The sequence below is a fragment of the Agelaius tricolor genome, unplaced genomic scaffold, assembly GCF_023055355.1.
Source record: "Agelaius tricolor isolate 1412-34295 unplaced genomic scaffold, bAgeTri1.0.p SCAF_15, whole genome shotgun sequence".
NCBI lineage: Eukaryota > Metazoa > Chordata > Aves > Passeriformes > Icteridae > Agelaius > Agelaius tricolor.
Genome location: NW_027269275.1, coordinates 8,215,978 through 8,235,440, shown reverse-complemented (window position 1 = coordinate 8,235,440; position 19,463 = coordinate 8,215,978). Strand labels below are relative to the sequence as shown.

The window sequence follows — 19,463 nt, the reverse complement described above, 5'->3', positions numbered from 1 at the left end:
GAGAAGAGTCTTAACCTGCACTGAGGGACGGTCAGGTTGGATATAAGGTCCAATTTTTTCACAGATACTGGAACGGGCTGCTCAGGGAGGACGGTGGAGTAACCGTCCCTCACGATGTTGTCACCGTCCCTCACGGTGTTTAAGACTGAACAAGGCACTCAGTACCAGGGTCTGGTTGACATGGAAGTGTTCGGTCATAGGTGGGACTGGACGATCCCAGAGGTCTCCTCCGAGCGCGCTGGCTCTGTGCAGTACCAGGCGGGACAGCCGAGGCCGCTGTTCCCGGAGCGCCGCCCGCTCCCCGGCCGTGCCCTCAGGGCCCCGGCACAGCGCCCCCTGCCGCGCCGCGCCGGAACTGGGTCAGGGCCGCCGCGGGGGCGGGGCCGCGCGCCTCGCGCGTCGCGGCGCAGTGACGCAGCGCGTGCGCGGTGACGTCGCGGCCGGTCCGTGTCCGTGTCCTGCCGCCGGTCTCGGCCCTGCCCGCGCCGCCCTCGGCCCGTCCGGCCCCGCTCGGCCCCGCCGCCGCCCCGCCATGGCCAACGTGGCCGACACGAAGCTCTACGACATCCTGGGCGTGCCGCCCGGCGCCTCCGACAATGAACTCAAGAAGGTGCGGCGGAGGGGCGGAGGTCGGGCGGTGGGGGGGTGCTGGGCCCGGCCGGGCAGGGCCCCGCGGGCGGCGAGGGCAGCGGGGCCGAGCGGGGGGCGGGCGGCGGGGCTGCGGCTGCGCTGCGGGCGCGGCGCGGTGCCGGGTAGGCCGCGCCCGGGGCCGAGCGGTCGGGAAGGCCGCGGGCAGGGCGAGGGCCCGGCGGGAGGAGGGGGCGGCGGGGCCCGGCCGCTCTCGCCGCGTCCCTGGCCCGGCGCGTCCCGCGTGGGCTCCGAGCGCGGGCGGGAGCGGCTCGTCCCGCCCCCGCCGCACCGCGCCGTGCGCGGCCGCAAGGGCTCTTCGGGGGTGAGAATCCCTGCGGGTCGAGCCTCACCGGTGCCATTGTCTGCCCCACGTGCAGGCCTGGGGAGGATTCGGTTTCGCTCATAGATGCGATTCCTCCCAGGCCGAACGCGGGAAGGCGATGTAAACAAAGAGGGGAGGTGAAAACTTGGAGCCAGGTCGTCGCTATAGCAATTGCATCCTGTAATGTCTAAAGCACTTTTTTTTTCTTTTTTCCTGTTTTTTGTTTTTTTCTTTTTTTTCTTTTTTTTTTCTTTTTTTTTTTTTTTTTTTTTTTGTGGAGGCCTTAATGACCGTTTCCACGTGAGGGAGGAGAATGAACCAGACGGTTCACTAGCAGAGGCTTCCGCGGGTGGGTGGTGCTGGCACCAACAACTGCGCCTTACCCGTCATGCACGCGGCAGCCTAATTTGTGCAGGGCTAGGCAATTGCAGTGTTGAAATTGTGCTGGAGATGGAGGGCAGGCGCTGAGAAGGTTGTGTTTAGTATACGGCACTGCCCACCAGAATATTTTATTCTATTACAGGGTTCGCTTAAAGCTATCAGTGTCCTTTAAGAATGAAAACCGGAGCAGTTTTCTGCTAGCATAGCCTGCACCACCCAGTATTAATTACCACATATTAGACCAATCGTGGAATGTAGATTTTCCAACTGTCTGCAACACCAAGGAGTTCCTGTGTTCCTTATTGTCATTAAGAGGTTTCATGGGTACTTTAAAATATGATATTTTAACCTGTATAATAGTATAGAAATATTAAAACGAACCTTGGTCTGAAGGAGCTGAGTGAACAGGCTTTTACAGTGGCTAAATTAACTTTTACTGACGTTATCTATGTTGCCAGTGTAGACCTTGATTCTGGATTTGGTTCTGATGAAATAATGATGGCTTCCTTTAGGGCCATGGGTAGTTGTAAGAGTTGCTCTGGCCTGGAATGCTGTTATCAGAAAAGATGTGAGGGCTTTCTCTTTTTAAAGATCACCATTGCAAGCTCCCTTTTTCTTCATTAGATTATGTTACTTAGGTTGTCAGTTTAGTGGTGTTTTGCTTTTTTTCTTGGTTGTAATACTTAAAATATATGGAGACTATCCATTATAACATAGAATACACAGGTTTGTGGAACATTATGCTTTGTTCCTCATGGGTGATTTGTCCAGTAAGATGTATGAGTTTTGGTTTTCACAGTTACTGTGGTTCAGAATATTAGGCTTGTAATATCAGCATTGTTTTTATTTCACTGGTTCTTTATCATGTCTTGATTGCATGCAAAAGTACAGAGTGTTTCAAGATAAACTCAATAATGAGAAATAACTGAATGGATCTAAAAAAAGGAAATTTGTTCAGAAGCTGAGAAGTTGTGGTTTCTGTAAAGCTTTGTGTGTAAAGCTCTTAATATTGTATTTCTGAAGAGTTACTTTAGGTGCTCAGTTATTCAGAAATAAAGTGTTTGAAAAATCCAAGAATTGATACCTCAGTTTTTTGCTGTTGCATCACTGTAGTCTTTTAATAGGTGTAATTTGAAAAATAAAAGACTGCATGCAATGTAATTTATTAATATCTGTCCCCTGATTGCTTCTGAGGGGTGTTGAGGTGGAGTAGAGGAAGGGTTGAAGTTCCTACTGTCATTAGCTCTGGTGGGAGAAGTCTCTGCCTGCTGTGTTGTTTGCTTTGATCCTCTCAAGTGTAAGCAGAACAGATGAAGGGCTGCTGAAGAACCAGTGGTGGTCCAGAATGTCAGAGTGCTGGTCAGAAAAAAGCAGCCTGGAAAGTCCCTTCTGGGGATTTGGCTGTACTTACTCCTGCTGATCTAGAGAACTGAAATAAAAGCAGTTCTCTGTACATTTCTGCACATGTAACTCATAGACTGAGCTCAAAGTGAGGTGAAGCCTTCCATTAGTGATGGCAGGGAAGAAGGAAATGATTGTTGTGAGGAGTGGTTCTAGGGTTGAATGGAAGCTGAGGCAGCCATTTTGTTGTTACTGAACTGCTGTGGTTGAGGGCAAAGACAAACGGGTTCAAATTTGCTGTTGTGGTGTAGGGTTTGAGTGGGTTCTAAAGAGCAAGTCATTTCAATGGAAATCAAATGGGATTCTCCCTGTAAGTTAATGGGATAAGCAGGAGAACTAGTTCTGACTATTGTGTGCCATAGCTGTGTCTGAATGTGAGTCTGGTTAATGTATACATGTGGCAATATTAAATTTTTTTAGGTCGTATCAATGTATGAGTGACTTTGAAACGCTATAATATTTACACTTTGCTTTATTAGGATTTTCTTTCTTCCTGAGGACATTACTTGAGTTTCTCAGAAAAGAACTGATTAATGCAAATTTTAAATAATTTTCTACCTCTTTCAACTAGGCATACAGAAAACTGGCCAAGGAATACCATCCTGATAAGAATCCAAATGCTGGGGATAAAGTAAGAAAGACTCTTTTTTTTTTTTTTGAATACCTTAAATTTTCTATTACAGTAGCATCTAAGGAACTGAATACAGGTGTTGGGGGCTTGCTGTTTAAGTTGTTGAGCATGCTGTGAGAGGGAGTATTGTCTGGTCAGCTTCTCCCCAATCTCAAAATCTGCCAGTGCACCTCATGACAAAATGCAGCAGTTGGCTCAAATTGGTTGAGAAGGTAATGCTGAGGAAAAAACTGCTGCTCGTTTCCTGAGATGTCATCTGGCCATGGCATCTGTGTAGGAATTTGAAAAAGATTGCCAATTTTTCAAGTTTTTCCAACATGGAGAAATGTATGTGTAGAGATTTTTAAAACTGCTGCAGCCTAAACCAAATTATATATGTGGGAAGATTGAATTAGATTTGTTACACTGAAAGCAATTTAAAAATCACCAATTAAGTTGACTCAGCTGATTATCTTTAACTAGATTGAAGTTCTGATGGCTGCTTAGAGGTGAGCAGAGATAACCATGAAACGATACTAATTTGCCAAATACATTAATATACCTTTCAGTGAGCTACTTAATTGTTAGTGTATTTGAAGTGCCCAACATGTTGAAGTCTTTACTGTTAGTATGTAACTGTTGGATATTCTGCCTTGTGGCTTCTGCACTGTTGTGTACTTGGGGGTTTTTGGACTTTTTTTAATTTATAAGAAATCTGTCTTATGCTAGTAAAGAACAAAGATAACCAAGTTTTTGCAGTAAAATGTCTTATTTTATGGTAAGATGTAACAAAACTAAGCCCAAATCTGACTTTAAAGTCTTGCTAAGAATAAGTTATGTTAAAATGAGGGAAAAGTGTTTCATTGTGTACCTTCTTAATTGATAGGTGTTCATGCAGGGGGAGAAATTCACAGAATGCTGCCTTGAAGTTCTAAATTATCATGCACTGTTTTGACTCTGTTTCCTCTTCTAGTTCAAAGAAATAAGCTTTGCCTATGAAGTATTGTCAAACCCTGAGAAACGTGAGCTGTATGATCGATATGGAGAGCAGGGGCTGCGAGAAGGGAGTGGCAGCAGTGGCATGGACGATATTTTCTCCCATATCTTTGGTGGGGGATTGTTCAATTTCATGGGTGGCCAGAGCAGAAGTCGCAATGGCAGAAGAAGAGGAGAGGATATGGTGCATCCACTCAAGTGAGTACCTTGACGCTGCAACTTGTGCTTTGAAGTTTTCCTGACCGTAGAAACTCTGCTGGTTTCTGTTCTTGATACACTTCTCAGTTGAGATCCTCTGCAGTCTGCACTGCTCTTCAGAGCTGCATGTTGTGTGTAGAGCAAGGGCCAGTCATCTGGAGTTACTTTCCTTGGTTGGTTAATCTAGAAACTACCAAACACTTTGCCAGGTTATTTGAATTATGCACTTTGTTAGCTTTATTTTTTTTTGTTTTGCTCCTTAATTATGTTTGGTAGTTCTAATCTGGAAAAGCCTTCAACAGCCAAATATTACTCACCAGGCAGATTCTGGTCTGTGGAGGTGCTCTGGAAAGACTTGAATTCATAGGGCATGCCAGCTATGGTTGAACCTCATAATTAATGGGAAATTGTGTGTGGTGGCTTTGGTTTTGTTTATTTATTCAAAGCCATTCTTGAATATCACATCAGTGTTTTGGAGATCTCTTCTTGCAGTCATGGCTGGATTTTTGCCTGCTGAGCAGGTCCCTTTTAACAACTTCAGTTAAGCAACATCTTTCCTGTGGTTCGCAAACTGTGCTTGGTGAAGTCTGTTTAGCTTCACACGCTTGCTTGTTTAGTAGCTGGTACTCCATGGTGTATTATTAATGAACTTTGATTTTGTTGTTATTTGTAAATACTGATGCCAGGCAACCTGTTCTTAATACAACTCAATACATTGAGTTAAAATTTCTGTCCACTAACAAACCCTTTTAGGAGAAACACTAAAAAGTTAAGTGGCCTTGGGGACATGCTAACCCCTCCCCACTAAACTCTCTGGTGTGGAAAACCCAGTACAGTAGTAAGTACTCTATATGTGTTCTTATTATTTATGCAATAGACAATATTATTGTCTGAAGTATTTACAGAGACTTGTTTCTCACCTGCCTGGTAGAATGATTAATTAATTATGACTGTATAATAGCACCTAAAATTCTAGATAAGCTTGTTTCCTCTTGAGAAACACAGGAACCCATCCTACCTGGTTTATTCTGATTAAATTACAGCTTTTCTCTAAAACTATGTTCAGATTTACAAGTGTAGATTGATATGTATGGAATTTTTTTTTCAGTAACTTTGGGGAAGCCAAAATTGTGCTTTAAATCTTATTTTGATAGCAGATTTAGTCTTGTTAGGAATATCAACTAGGAAAATAGGTTGTTTGTTTATTTGTCCTAGGCAAGTGTGTTAATTACATGGGAAAAATAAGTTGTAAATGATAACCCAGGAGAAATACTTTATTTTGTAGAGTCTCTTTAGAAGATCTGTATAATGGAAAGACAACTAAACTACAACTTAGCAAGAATGTCCTTTGTAGTGCATGTAATGGGTAAGTTTGTTTGTATTTTTGAGTTCTCTGGTTGCTTTGTTGGCAGATAGCGTAATGAAGGCTCTCCTGTGTCAGATCTTTATCAGTATTTGACTTACTGGAGCCTGTTTTCTAACCAGCAAATTGTTGAACTTGAATGATGCTGTTGATGGAACTGGAGCTATTCAGGGGCTTTGTGTGGGGGAAGGGTGGGAGAGCAGAGGACCTAACTGTAATGGGCAGTGCAGCTGGGCATGTAGGCATGCTAACCCACTGCTGCAGGGGTTTCTGGGTTCTTTCTGGAGAACTTCCTTTTGATGCAACCGGTGCTGTGTGCTGCAGGCAGGGAGGGAAGGCCGGCTCCGTTCAGAAGTGCAACGCCTGCCGGGGCCGGGGCGTGCGCATCATGATCCGGCAGCTGGCCCCGGGCATGGTGCAGCAGATGCAGTCCGTGTGCTCCGACTGCAATGGAGAAGGTAGGCCAGGCTCTGCTCTGCTCCTCACTGTGCTTGCTTGGATCCAGCCTCCTGCTCAAATCTCAGGAGGAACTTATCCAGGACACTTCTGCCCTTTCCCAGTCAGCTGCGTCTCACTGGTGGCAGCATGGAGAAATCATTTCACTCAGAACAGCAGCAAGATTTACAGTGTGTAATGTGCTGAAAAACACCCTAGAAGCTCAAGCAGTAGGGATTGATCATCTTTAAAAACACTTAGATGTGAATATTACTTACTGCTCTTACTCTTTTGTTAAAGTAAAAACCAAGATGTTGCTGTTTTAGGAGCTATTTGTCTTTTTGCATTTCCTGATATCCAAGGACAATCGTAGGTTAATTTTGAATTTTTAACTTCTTCAAATTAAGATGATATCTTTGCCTGAATTGGTTCTGATTAGGGGTAGCAAGTTCAGCACTTCATATGATTTCTTTCTATGTATTCTGCAGTTGGCAGAGGAGTAACATCACCTTGTAGATCATTTTACTTGTCACAACAGAGTTGTATTTTGTGACTTGTCAAAACATTTCATAAATGATGTTGTCTTTAACATTTCATATGCCTAACCTACATATTTTGTAGTTTCAACTTCATCATAATGTTATGCTTTGTTTCACAGAAAGGTGGTTTAAGGTGAGAAGCTTAATGTTTTAAGCCAAAGGCATCTGCTTGTGGCACTTAGTACCGAAATCTTACAGTCCATGTGCCCTAATACTTTGGCTACTGTGTATAGAGACAAGAGCTCAGTGGAAAAATAAAGGTGAGGTAGAACAGAGCATTGAAGCCATTTTGGATTGTCACCCTTCAGTTTGCTAGAAACAGTAATTACCTTTGTAGGGGTGAATCTGATGTGACCAGCTCTCTTTCCCTGTTTTTGTATGCAAGACTAGTTCTGCTGGCTGCATTTGCTCAGGTCTATCTTGTGGGGATATTCTGCAAGATGAGGCAATCAGGGAACTTTTGTTTTTTTCTTCCTTCCCCCTTTCTCAGCTAGAGTAAATGATGCCTGGATTTCCTCTTGTGAGGAATTCATAAAGCAACATCAAAATCACTACTTGTGTTGAGGAAATTCTCCAGCTTGCTTTCAAATAGTTTTTCCTAGGAATTGGATGCGACTGTGTCAAAATCTCTGAACTCAAAATTTGTCTTTATTTAGGTGAAGTAATTAATGAAAAAGACCGCTGTAAAAAATGTGAAGGGAAGAAGGTGATCAAAGAGGTAAAAATACTTGAAGTCCATGTAGATAAAGGCATGAAACATGGACAGAGAATTACATTCAGTGGAGAAGCAGATCAGGCTCCCGGTGTGGAACCAGGCGATATTGTCCTTTTACTCCAAGAGAAGGAGAATGAGGTAATGCTTTTGAGTTGATCTTTTAAATGCTTTTTATTCCAGTTGTTAATATTTAAGTTCTATAGATGGCCATTCATTTAAAGTAATTGATACAGTTGCAGCTCTGGGAGAGACGGGGAATAGCTTTTAATAGATTTCTAGTGTGTAACACAGCTTTCATGGTGAGCCAGAAAAAACTGGGCAAGTCCTTAGCCAGAGGACTGGCAGCTTCTGGTGCCTCCCAATGCTAGCAAGAGGTAGCTTCTCAGATAAGTTCTGACTGACTTTGATACAATAGATGCAGTGAAGAGCCATTCAGGATGTTCACTTTAGTCTGCTTTGCTTGTGACACTAACAAAATTCTAAGTGTGGCTTTTTTCCATGTCTTGTGACGTGGCAGGGAACTCCTGATAAAACCCCCAAATGTGCTTTCTATGTCTGCTACTCTGGTTCTGGAAGTAACACAAAATGGTGATTTTGCTGATTAACTTAACAAAACAAACATTATTATTTTATACTGGTTTGGTAAGACTTATACTCACTGTATGCTGGAATCACTGCACTTTGGAATTAAATATTGCAATTTATCTTCTGTTAAAACTCATGTGGGGCAGAGTTGAGATGACTGCTCCTTTTTTAATTCTAATAGCTATGTGAAATAAGAAACAGTTTGTGTGTTACACTCGAGGAGTCTTCTGTTGTGACAGAGTAGCATGGGGTACAAATTTAAACTACAGATATATATTAAGGATGTAATATTGGTTATCTGCTCATTAGGTACTTTGTAAGCTTTTCAAAGCTGTGCCAAAGACTGCTAATCTGCCAGTCTGTACTTTGTCCTAGTGAGTAAAACTGGATAGACTTTGTTCTTAAAATTTCTCCTGAGATGAGACTCAATGGACAAATGTCCACTGTCCATTTGTCTGCCAGTGGACAAATTTTAAGATTTACTCTGATTAAGAATCCTGAGTTATGTGGCCTAAAGATCTCTTCTGACAGCTGTGGACTAAGTGATCAAAGTCCTGCTGTAGGTCAAGGGAGCTAAAGCAGAAATGCTTGAGGACAAGAGCTGAAAAACAAAGATGTTGTTTATATATTCCAGTGCAGGTGCAATAGTGTCAAACTGATGTCAGTTTTGTTTATAGATTGCTTGTATGAAAGATGTTGGGGGTGAAAGTTGGGGCTGCTGTACAGGCCTGGTTTAATTTTAATCTTACCTTGGTGTGTGGTGTGGTTTGGCTTATTTTAGATGACACTTGGTCAGGCACAAAGTTTCCAAGCATGTTAAGCCATCTGAATTAACAGAATCAGGTTCACTTCATACAAAGACTGTTGCTCTGACATTGAATTCAAAGGATAAATAATAATGAACTCTCAATAATGAGTCTGGTGGAGTTGTGATTCCAGTAGTAGAAAGGAGATCTCCTTTGTTTCCCAGGTGTTCCAGCGGGATGTGAATGATTTGCATATGACACACAAGATTGGACTTGTTGAAGCACTGTGTGGATTTCAGTTCACATTTAAGCACCTTGATGGACGTCAGATTGTGGTTAAATATCCTCCTGGAAAAGTAATTGAACCAGGTAGGCTTGACCTGATAAGGATTTCTTTGATTATGCTTTTGTGACTCTTCAGCACTTAATCCCACCCTTGTTCTCCTGTTAACTGAGCCCAGGCTGGGGAGACAGAACTGTATGGAGGGACAATGGCTCTGCAGCAGCACTTTGTTGATTACTTTCCTTCTCTTTGAATTGCAGGTTGTGTTCGTGTAGTCAGAGGGGAAGGAATGCCACAGTATCGCAATCCTTTTGAGAAAGGGGATCTCTACATTAAATTTGATGTTCAGTTTCCTGAAAATAACTGGATTAGCCCAGAAAAGCTTTCAGTAAGTAGCTGTTCAAGCATAAATGTGGTGTCTTGCTTGACATAGTGTGCAAAGAGCCTGTATTGTACCTCATGGGCTTGCTCTCTGTGCTTAAATTCAGATGCAAGTTCTTTTAACCTTTTTTATGGGCCATGTGTTACTTGGGAATAGCCCTTGAAATATGAATTTGTGGAAGCTGTATTTAAGAGCTGTGCAGATGGTGCACAGATGAGGGCAGGAGGAGAATCTTTCTGTTGCTGTGTGATAAGTTCATGGAGTGCAACTGTATTTACTGATTGCACTTCTAGTTGATGATATGTGGAGCTGTTGGTTTTCTTGAAGTGGTGTTTTCCAGTTGATACAAATGCTTTTAAATGACTCTGCAGTTCAGGGCTTTCATCAGCATAGACTTGTAAGCCAAACCTGCTCAAAGTTAGGGGAAACCAGTCACTTTATTTAGGTCTTCTAGATGCAATACTGAATGCATTTCTTTCTCTGGGGCAGGAACTTGAAGATCTTCTGCCAGCTAGACCAGAATTTCCCAATGTAATTGGTGATGCAGAAGAGGTAGATCTTCAAGAATTTGATACCACTCGTGGTTCAGGTGGTGGCCAGAGACGTGAAGCTTATAATGATAGTTCTGATGAAGAAAGCAGCCATCATGGACCTGGGGTACAGTGTGCCCACCAGTAAACATTTGTCTAAAAAGTTGCACAAGGATTTTCTTTCAAATTTTGCCTGACTTGTTTTCAACAATCCAGCTGGATTGTATAAGTAATCCAGATGAACCAATGGACATCTATTGCTGTATGTGTAACTTTTAAATTGGTCTATAGTATCTACAGAGTGTAATTTAAACTAACCACAAGCTTACATCTTCATTTTGACTGTGTAGCAGAATAAAGCACTTGAAAGGAAGACGAGACTCCTTTTCACATGGGTTTTAAGTTTGTCCTCGTATCTGTGCTTGATTTTTACCAGTTTTGTGTAGATTTTAAGTTTCATATTTTAAATTCAAATTCTACATTGTAAAGTTTGTGTACAATTTGTCCTGAGGCTTGGTATTTGGCTGCACCTGCATAAGCTGCTACAAGTAGAATCAAGAATTTCATAGCCTGTATCTATCATCTAGATGCATGGTAAATGGGCTTTGCACATAATGGGTTTAGAGCTGACTGGGAACAATGAAAGACTAAATTAGAAGTGGTTGTAAGTTTTTTTCTACCATCTTGTGAACGGTTTCTGAAATTAAATAAAAGCAGTTGGTGTATAATATATTTCTTTTGCCTTGTAACTCTTACTTTTCCAGTGGCTTTAACTAGTCTGTGTATGAAGAGACTATGTAGATGATAGATATTTTATAAACACAGGGAGGCTGAAGCTGCCTTAAGACTAGGTGAAGGTTGGATAACAATTGTGTGCCACATTCAAGTCTCTTCCTGAAATGAGAGATGACTAAATGGGCACAGGGAAGGCTGCAGCCATGTCCCCTTTGTGTGAAGAAAACACAAGGATATCCGAATTCAGTCTAAAGATAACAAACCCCTTAAATGGGGAATGATTAAATTTTGAAATAATGGTGTCTTTCTCTTAGCCTTTGAATCCTATTCGAAGTCTGATTCAGCCTCACTTCCTAGAGAAATGTTTCCAGGTTAAAAAAAGAATTGTTTAACCTGGAAACATAATAAATGTAGATGGTTTTGTTACTTTTCTAGTAGTTTGCACTTTGGTTTAAGTATGAAGATATTAAAATCTCCAGCTGCAGTTCTATTACTATTAATTGGCAAAAATGCCGGAACAAAGCAGAAATGTGACCTTAACTAAGGAACTCTTGTGCATGAACAGTGTTGGGTTGGTAAGCTGCCTCTATAGCAAGGTTTCTCTCCTGTTTAAGTGAGAAAGTTGAAGCTCTACTTTTCTTTACAAATCTGAAGTGTGACTTGTTTAGTTATTTTTCTGATAGTTGTTGACACTTTATTGATGAGGTTGGAGGGACAAACTCCAAGGGTTTCAATGTGCTTGGGTAGGCATTGGCATTTGAGTGTTGCTGAACATCCTTGTTATAGACTCTAAAAATGAAGCAAAAATAAATACTGTTTGATCTGTATTTCAGTACTGACTTATGATGTGGCATTCTCTAGTGGGTCTTTTATTTTCATTTATTCAAACTTGGGGTTGCTTTTGGTGAAGCCATGGGTTACATGCTGATCCTTTCTCCTGACTGCTCTCAGCAAGGAGGCAGTCCTTGTAACCTACAATGCTTAAACAACTACACCACCTGTCTTCTGCTTGTAAGTCCTTGCAAAATAGAGTAGCACTCTAAACCTTTAATCTCCATTCAGATTGTTTGGTTTTTTGAAGGGGAAGAGAGGAAGGGATTCATGGTAGCTGAAGTGAAGGGGTGGAGGAAGAGCTGATCACTGTAGGGCAGTTTGGCATTAATTTGGGCTCCTGCCAGCAGCGCCTGATAAATTCTAATTTTACCTGTCATCTTGCACATTACTGTCATGTCACACACAAGACTGGAAATAAATTTTATTCCTGTGTTAGATTCATACATGCTACCACATACCTAAAGTTATTGAAGTGTCTTAAGGCTGTTCCAAAATTTAGTACCTTGTATTTCAGTTTATTTGTGAGTTGATATTAGAGAAACTTATTTCCTATATAAAGCCTACTGTTCATTTTGCAGTCAATTTAGTTAAAACCTAACCTAAGCCTTTTATAAAGAAAAAGTATAATTTTCTTCTGCTTTGCTATCCTTCATAACAGGAACTTAATAAGACACATCACATGATATAAAAGCTTATATATAAACATTTACTGGGCAGTATACAGCTTTATTAAGACATAATAGACATGATTTCAACACTAGGGAGGCAGCAGGCAAGAGCAGTCACCAATGTTCTGTAGTCACTAGACAGTTCCATTAACTTGGTTTAGGTGTTACCTTTCCACATAGGACAGTCAGCTCACTCTGAGGGAGGAAAACTCATTTTAGCTCAAGCTGCCCAAAAGAACTTTGAAGAAAGGTCCCTACTGTTAAAGCAAGCAGTGAGCACTTACTCACTCCCCACTGTGCCTACAGAGGCAGGGCCAGAACAAAAACCACAGAACAGCTCCCAGAGCTTTAGCTTGACTCAGCTGCACTGGTCTCTGTACCTGCACAACTGTAAACTAGTTAACATCTCTCATGTCTGGATAATTGCCATGACTTCAAACAATAGCCCAGGTACCCTCATCTTCAGGAGGGTTGGGCAGTAGGTGCTACAAAGTTCTAGTCCACTTTATTTTGCTTCACAACCATTAAGGCTGTTCCTGTTCAACTGCAGCAGGGACTTAACAGGTGTGTAGTTCTTACTCAGCAAGGGCCACAGAATTATGGAATGTGACAAGACTCAAAACTGAGCTGTAGCTTTGTCAGCCTTTGTGAATGAGAGATAAGAGAATGGCAGTTTGCTCACATGGCAGGACAGCCACCAGAGCACTGCAGAAGCAAGAGTTTATGCTCCTGTGGCCCCTCCACTGTCACCAAACTGCACATGCTTATGTAAGTGCAGTTCCTTTTACACATGATCCATGTGCAGCAGTTCTTCTCTCCCTCCTCCTCCCTCCAACTGATGCCAACCAGTTGAGGCTTAAACTCCAAAGAGTTGAAATTTGGATTCATGACAGGATGTGACATGAAAGCCTGGGACCAGGTGTGTGAACACACAGATCTGCAAGTCTCCTAGTTCAAGCTTACCACCAGGTTATGGATGTGCTGTACTGTGTCCTGATTCAGGAGCTGCACATCAATATTACGGAGGTCTCCACCAGCTGTACACAGTGTCTGTGAAGAGAAACAATTCTAAGATTAAAAGATTTTTCCTGCATGCCAACCTCTCTGAAACTCATGTGCTCCCCTGTACGTTGCAGAACTTTGGCAACCATTTTCCTTTTGTTTAGCAGCATCTCACTTAGGAACAGCAAGAGCTATCACTATCAGACTATTTGTATTGAGCAACTACTGTAAGTTGAAAATGCTTTTTTTAAAAAAAAAGATACCTGTCCATCAGCCAGGGGAATGTTGACAAATGGAACACTTTTATGTTGGGGTACTGATTTACTTCTTTTTAACATGCCTTGAGCTCTTCCACTGGCAGGTAAAGTTCTTGAGACAGTCTGTTGTAATCCAGCACTAGAATACAATGAAAATGTTACTTTGAGGTTAACTTTCTATGCTCTGCTGGAAATTTTTAAGCATGAAGCAAATGCCAGTGGTAGGAAATACACCTAGGAGAGAGGCAGTCATGTTTAAATTTTTCCCGTTCTGCCAGGAGACTACAGAAATCCAACCATGAGCAGCACTTATGAGCACTGCTGGGTAAGGTTTTATGAGCCTGCCACTGTAGTAACCTTGTAAGCCTGTGACACAAGATGACATTTTGGCCACTCAGTAACAAGAATATCCACTCTCCAATATCAGCAGTGAATGTTTACAGTTTTGGAAAGAGGAAACTTCGTGCCTCAGGGCTTAAGATAAGACATGTGCTGTATCTGTCTACTACACAGGGTGATATCAATAAATACCAAAGCTGCTACCTCTCAGATGCACAGGGTGTGCCTTATGCCATGCAGAATTCCTAAGTTTCTATTATACAACAGTTATTGTTTTACTTTAAAAATGTAAGATTTGGCTGTGTTCTGCATGGAAACAAGCCTCTGACATTTATAGCAAGCCAAGGTGAAACTGAACCACTTTCTGGTTTCAGGACCCATTTAAGTTGTTCACCCCCTCACTTCAGCTTGTGCCAAAAGCAAACTCTGTAGTGTATGCAGAATGATACTAACTAAAAATCTTGACTATTCAAGATGCCAAGAACTGATTATCAGTGTATTTGGTTGAGGGGTTTGTGGGGATTGCTTTATTTTTCTTTTAATAAAGCAGTATTGGTGACATTTTAATCAAGGTTGGGCTCTGAGAACCAGTTTGAGATGCAAATCTGTAAATAGTGAGAATAGCATTTATACTCTAATTACTTGTTTTTTTAACTGACTTAGTTAGGACATCAAATCCTGTGCCTCCAGAATAATGTAATGTAAGCTAACACCCACACCCAAAACAGGAGGTGGAACTGGTTTGACACCCCTACTGGCACATTTAGTGGCAGACCACAAAGATCTGTTACATCTAGATTGATAATAATGTATAGTGTCTTGGTATTGAACAAAATTGTTGATTAAGAGCAAACTGAAAACTCCTTACCTTTTAGCTCCCTTTGGAGTGGCTTTGAGATTTGTGGTACTGCAATGAAAACAAAGAGACTTAGCAACCTTCTGCAAGCTTCACTAGCAGGAGAGTAAACAGACACTAAAAAAATGTAGTTATTGGCTTTGTATTTTGCTGGGGGTTTTATTTTGTTGGTTTATTATTTTTATTTATTTCCTCTTCATCTACTTCTACTGTAAAGTTTTAGCTAAGAGGAAGGTAGGCACACAAGGGATTAGAGAATGCTGAAGTGCCTCATGACAGGGGGCACTAGTGTGAAAAACACATGTGAAAAAGCCCTCCTGAGGTAAACATGACATATGGGATTAAAACCATACAAGAACACAATAATAATTTATGTTAGTGGGCAAGGGAGGGCTGCAATACCCAAGTTAGGTGTTTATTACAGAACAATTCAGCAGTACTAGCAGAGCAGTGATGCTTTCCTTACATGCTCTCTTCCATTAGTATTGTTTGGGAATCTGTACTGCTCCCCTCAGTTCAGAACTGTGCACCATTATCCCTTCATCAGCTACAGGTGCTTTTTTGCTCAGCTTCACATCACCACAGTGCATCTCAGGTTATGGAAGAATCCTTATCAGATGTATTCCCTTTGGGCTCAAATCTCAGCTACTATATTTGAAAATAATTGTCTTCAGCACTCAAAAATTCAGGTGAGTTAAATAAGCTATCAAAGATCAGTCTTACCTAGAAAGAGAGTTCAGTTTGCCACTTAAACCAGAGGCCAGTGAAACCAGCGACCTGGTTTTGGAAATCTAAAAATGTATATATAAGACTGCAGTTAAAAAAGTAGCTTTTGAAAGCAAAATGATAGGTATTCGCAGGAAACAATACTGTAAAGATTCCCTGTTGAAAAAGGGTAGTTAAGCCCCATAGTGTTGCCTTTGAGATATATATATATACACAAATATACATTCTAAAAGAAGTTTCATAATGCCAAATCATAGTTATTCCTACTGAAGTTCTGTACAACCAACCACCTAATATACACCCTTTCAACTTTTAAGCCTTTTTACAGTAGAAGTCTGTAATTGCACAGAATCTTTTTTGTATTTGTTGTCAGCTTGCTACATCAGTGTCTGGCTGAGGAGCTACGCTCCCCAGACAGACTGAGATGGCAAAACTAAAACACTTGATTTGGTTTAGAGACAAGAATAAACTACTCAGTTATAGAAAAACATGGATTAAACACGAGGTTGATTTAAAAAATAAAGTTTCAACAAAATATGGTTCTTCAAACCATCAAGACATACTGGCAAGTCAAGAGAGAATGGCCATGCCAGTACTTGCCAGCCTGTGTGAATTAGTCACTAGAAGTGCAGATACCATATTTCATTATGAAAATAATTTACAGTTAGCCTTGCTTAACTTCAAATGCATTACATTTAAAATAACTGATTTTCCCAACGGACAGCAGAGCACTGGTCTGCCTTCTCATGGATCTAGCAGGGCTTGTGGCAGGTCAAAACTGATGAAGTCCTTATGTGTTTTGGATAAAAACAGAATAAACTTACTTTTTTAGTTATTTTCTTTGCAGAACTGTTCTTGGTATCTTCATATTCAACAATTGTAGTTACCTTAACTATAAATGTATTAGCAAGACAAGGAAAATAAAGATCTTATGATGAGCACAAAACACCACTTCAGCCTCGTGTTTGAAGCCTGTTTCCTCCCCATGGACAGCTTTGGCCCTTGTGCCATCCAATGTCATTCACTTGGGACACAGATCAGAAAAAAGTGTGTGTTCAGCACAGGCACTGGGACACACAGGACAGTTAACAGACCCCAGATAATCCCTCAGCCCACACAGAAAACAGAATCACACCCCAGTGGTAGTATCCTCCTTATTGCATTTTTGGGGATGTGAAGAAAAATTTGTATTTCCTACAAAGCTCAATGGGCAGAATGTTACAGGAAACCTAAGAAAAGAGAGGTGGCTTTCCTAGCTGTCCTGCTATACTGTAAAGCCTTAATTCTGTCTCTTACCATTTCCCCTGATAAATTGCAAAGGAGAGAAGCTCTTATCTACAGCTATGCTGTACAGCAGCATAGCTCATGATCCTCCACACTGAATGCTGGGGGTCTGTTATGCACTTTCCCCTCTTGTATTCTTCAGGCTTAGCATTCATTTTACAAATGCTCAATTCAAACCAGTTAAAAAAAAAAAGATAAGGCAAGAACCACAGGCTATATATGAATGAGTTGACCTGCCTTTTTTGCTGTTGGTCCTCACCAGTTTGGGATTTGGCATGTCTTCTACAGAGCAGTCAGTCTGAAAAAAATATTTATCCAACAAGGGAAGGTCATCAGATTTTTCCCAGTAGATGCATATTATGTTACAAGAGGCAGTGAACTAAAAGGGCAGGAAAGCAACTGACAGGAAGTGGGATTAGCTAAACACCAGTTGTTTTTTTGGCTTTTTTTGGAAACATCTGAATTTCTGCCAGCAGAAGATCCTAAAACTTTAGGTAATGTTCATAACTGCACCATGGCTGGCTGCCGAGTCATTTCATATCATCTTCTATTTAAACACACAGCCAAATGAAATTGTTTGGCTGAAGTATTTACAGCAGGGAGAGAAGAATTCTATTCTGTAAACTGTGATAAGATTTGAAAACACACACTTACCACTGCAGCAGCAAGAGCCACTTCCTCCCGTCCTTGCAAATCTGTAACTCAAGAAATTATGACTTATTTAGATGCTATTACTTGCATAATTTTTATCTTAATATTCTTATGGGCTCAGAAGCCAAACAAGTAATTCAGGATTACAGTGGTTAAATAGGTAACCCTGGGTCAGCATATGTGTTACATTTGAAGAAGATTCCAGTCTTGTAGAACAGTCACTCCTACAAAACAACAATCAAAATCTGAGGCCATTTCAGTGTTTATCCTTGAAAGAGTCCTGAGTGTAGGCACACAGGCCATCCCCCACATTCAAAGAACCACCACACGCTCACATTGCACTGCAGACAGCTAATGCTCTAGGGCAGAAGTGTCTCCAGAAGGACACCAAAACACATACTCAGGCTTACAGTAAACTCAAGTTCTTCAAGAGGTTCAGGTTTGATCTCTGTGTGGCCCCTACAATTTCCACCTGCAAGGCAGATTCCAGAAACATCAGTTCTCACTAGAATATACATCTGATGCTGAGTGTACACATCTTAAACCTCTGCATCAATGGGAGTTAAAATTAAACTTGTTTGCTTATCATCACAGGTATATGACTAGATTAGAATGGCTCAGGAGAGTTCAAATTGACAAAAAGAATAATCTCGGTGGCTAAGGATGAGCAGATTCAGATGAACAAAAATGGTTGGTTTTACACTCAGAAAACACTAGGTTTGTAATTATTTCTTGTCTCTTCAGACATTAAATAAGATTACCTAAGTGCATACTTAACAGTACTCTCCAGACTAGTCACCAACTAATTCCATATTCTGCATATAGACAGATCAGTCTACTTGAACAGGAGTGCTCAGCGAGCATCTGCTGGGTAACAGCACTGCTGATCTGCTTAATACAGGGCAGACAAAGCAAACCTTTCCATGAAAGGCAGCAAGTTCCCAGGTGTTCTCCCGCAGCCCCGGGCACACCGCTGCCCGCACCCCGAGCACAGGGCCACGCACTCTCACCGAGCACCTCTTTCCTTTTCATCTTCCTGACGGCAGCCGGCATCGTCAGCAGCTCCACCGCAAACGCCTTCTCCGCTGTCTGCAAAAGCGAATCGAGCTCTTTCTTCATCTCCTGGATGTGCTCCTTGGCTTTAAAACAAAACACGGTCTTATTGCCACGCCTGTTACATGTTTCCAAGTATAAGCACTGCAAGACCGCGCTATAAAAGCAAGTTAAAACAGCGATTTATCCGGAGAAATCCGAGTGGGGAGTGGGAGCGCCTGGAGCCTCCATCAGCCGCCAACCCGGGGCGCGGGGCAAGCGGCCCTGCCCGAGGGGGCTCTCCAGGCCCGGGGCTCTCCCGGCCCGGAGCCGCCGTTCCCTCCCCAGCCGGGCAGCCCCGGCCCTACCCTGCTGGTCGAAGTCGCTGAGGAAGAGCGCGATGCGCTGGTCCCTCTTCTTCTGGGAGAGCGCGGTGCGGTCCCTGTCCTGGGGCAGCGCCCCGCGGTCCGGCTCCACGCCCGAGTCGCTGCTGCGCCGCCGGCACGGGGCCTTCCCCGGGGCCATGGCCGACAGCCGGCCCGAGCCGTGCCCGCAGCGGGACCGGCCGGACACACCCCGGGGCGGGCAGGGGCGGCCGGGAGCCGCCGGGGCGGGGGACGAGCGGAGCCCGCGGTGCCCGGGCTCTGTCAGAAGGGAGGGAACGCCGTGAGGGGAGGGAGAGGGTCGGGAGTGCCCCTCTCGGAGGTGCCTCAGGCCTTGGCACGTGTAAGTGACAGGACGAGGAGGAATGGGTACAAATTGAGAGGGGGGAAACTGAGGTTAGATAATAGAGGAATTGTTTACTCTGAGGGTGGTAGACACTGGAACATAGGGAGACTGTGGGTGCCACAACCCTGGCAGTGCTCAAGGCCAGGCTGGATAAAGCCTTGAGCAGCCGTGTGGGAGCTGTCCGTGCCCAGGCAGAGGCGTTGGCACAAGTTGACCTCTAAGGTCCATTCCAAC

At 42.7% G+C, this 19,463-nt stretch overlaps 2 protein-coding genes across 2 annotated transcripts; one reads left to right on the top strand and one right to left on the bottom strand.

The window, feature by feature from the left end:
• Nucleotides 1–402: 402 nt before the first annotated feature.
• DNAJA2 (DnaJ heat shock protein family (Hsp40) member A2) lies at nt 403–11,683 on the top strand. Its single transcript, XM_071440330.1, has 9 exons — nt 403–610; nt 3,306–3,365; nt 4,318–4,538; nt 5,824–5,904; nt 6,226–6,359; nt 7,532–7,728; nt 9,146–9,290; nt 9,465–9,592; nt 10,076–11,683. The coding sequence occupies exons 1-9, from the start codon at nt 533–535 to the stop codon at nt 10,262–10,264; spliced, it is 1,233 nt and encodes a 410-aa protein (XP_071296431.1). The 5' UTR covers nt 403–532; the 3' UTR covers nt 10,265–11,683.
• Nucleotides 11,684–12,372: 689 nt separating this feature from the next.
• On the bottom strand, nt 12,373–19,104 carry LOC139596248 (borealin-2-like). The gene is made up of 10 exons (XM_071440331.1): nt 18,869–19,104; nt 18,479–18,607; nt 17,472–17,512; nt 17,055–17,115; nt 16,358–16,425; nt 15,531–15,598; nt 14,820–14,858; nt 13,619–13,751; nt 13,317–13,403; nt 12,373–12,548 (listed from the first exon to the last, which is right to left on the bottom strand). Exons 1-10 carry the CDS (start codon nt 19,023–19,025, stop codon nt 12,501–12,503), a joined length of 831 nt encoding a protein of 276 aa, XP_071296432.1. The 5' UTR covers nt 19,026–19,104; the 3' UTR covers nt 12,373–12,500.
• Nucleotides 19,105–19,463: the final 359 nt, after the last annotated feature.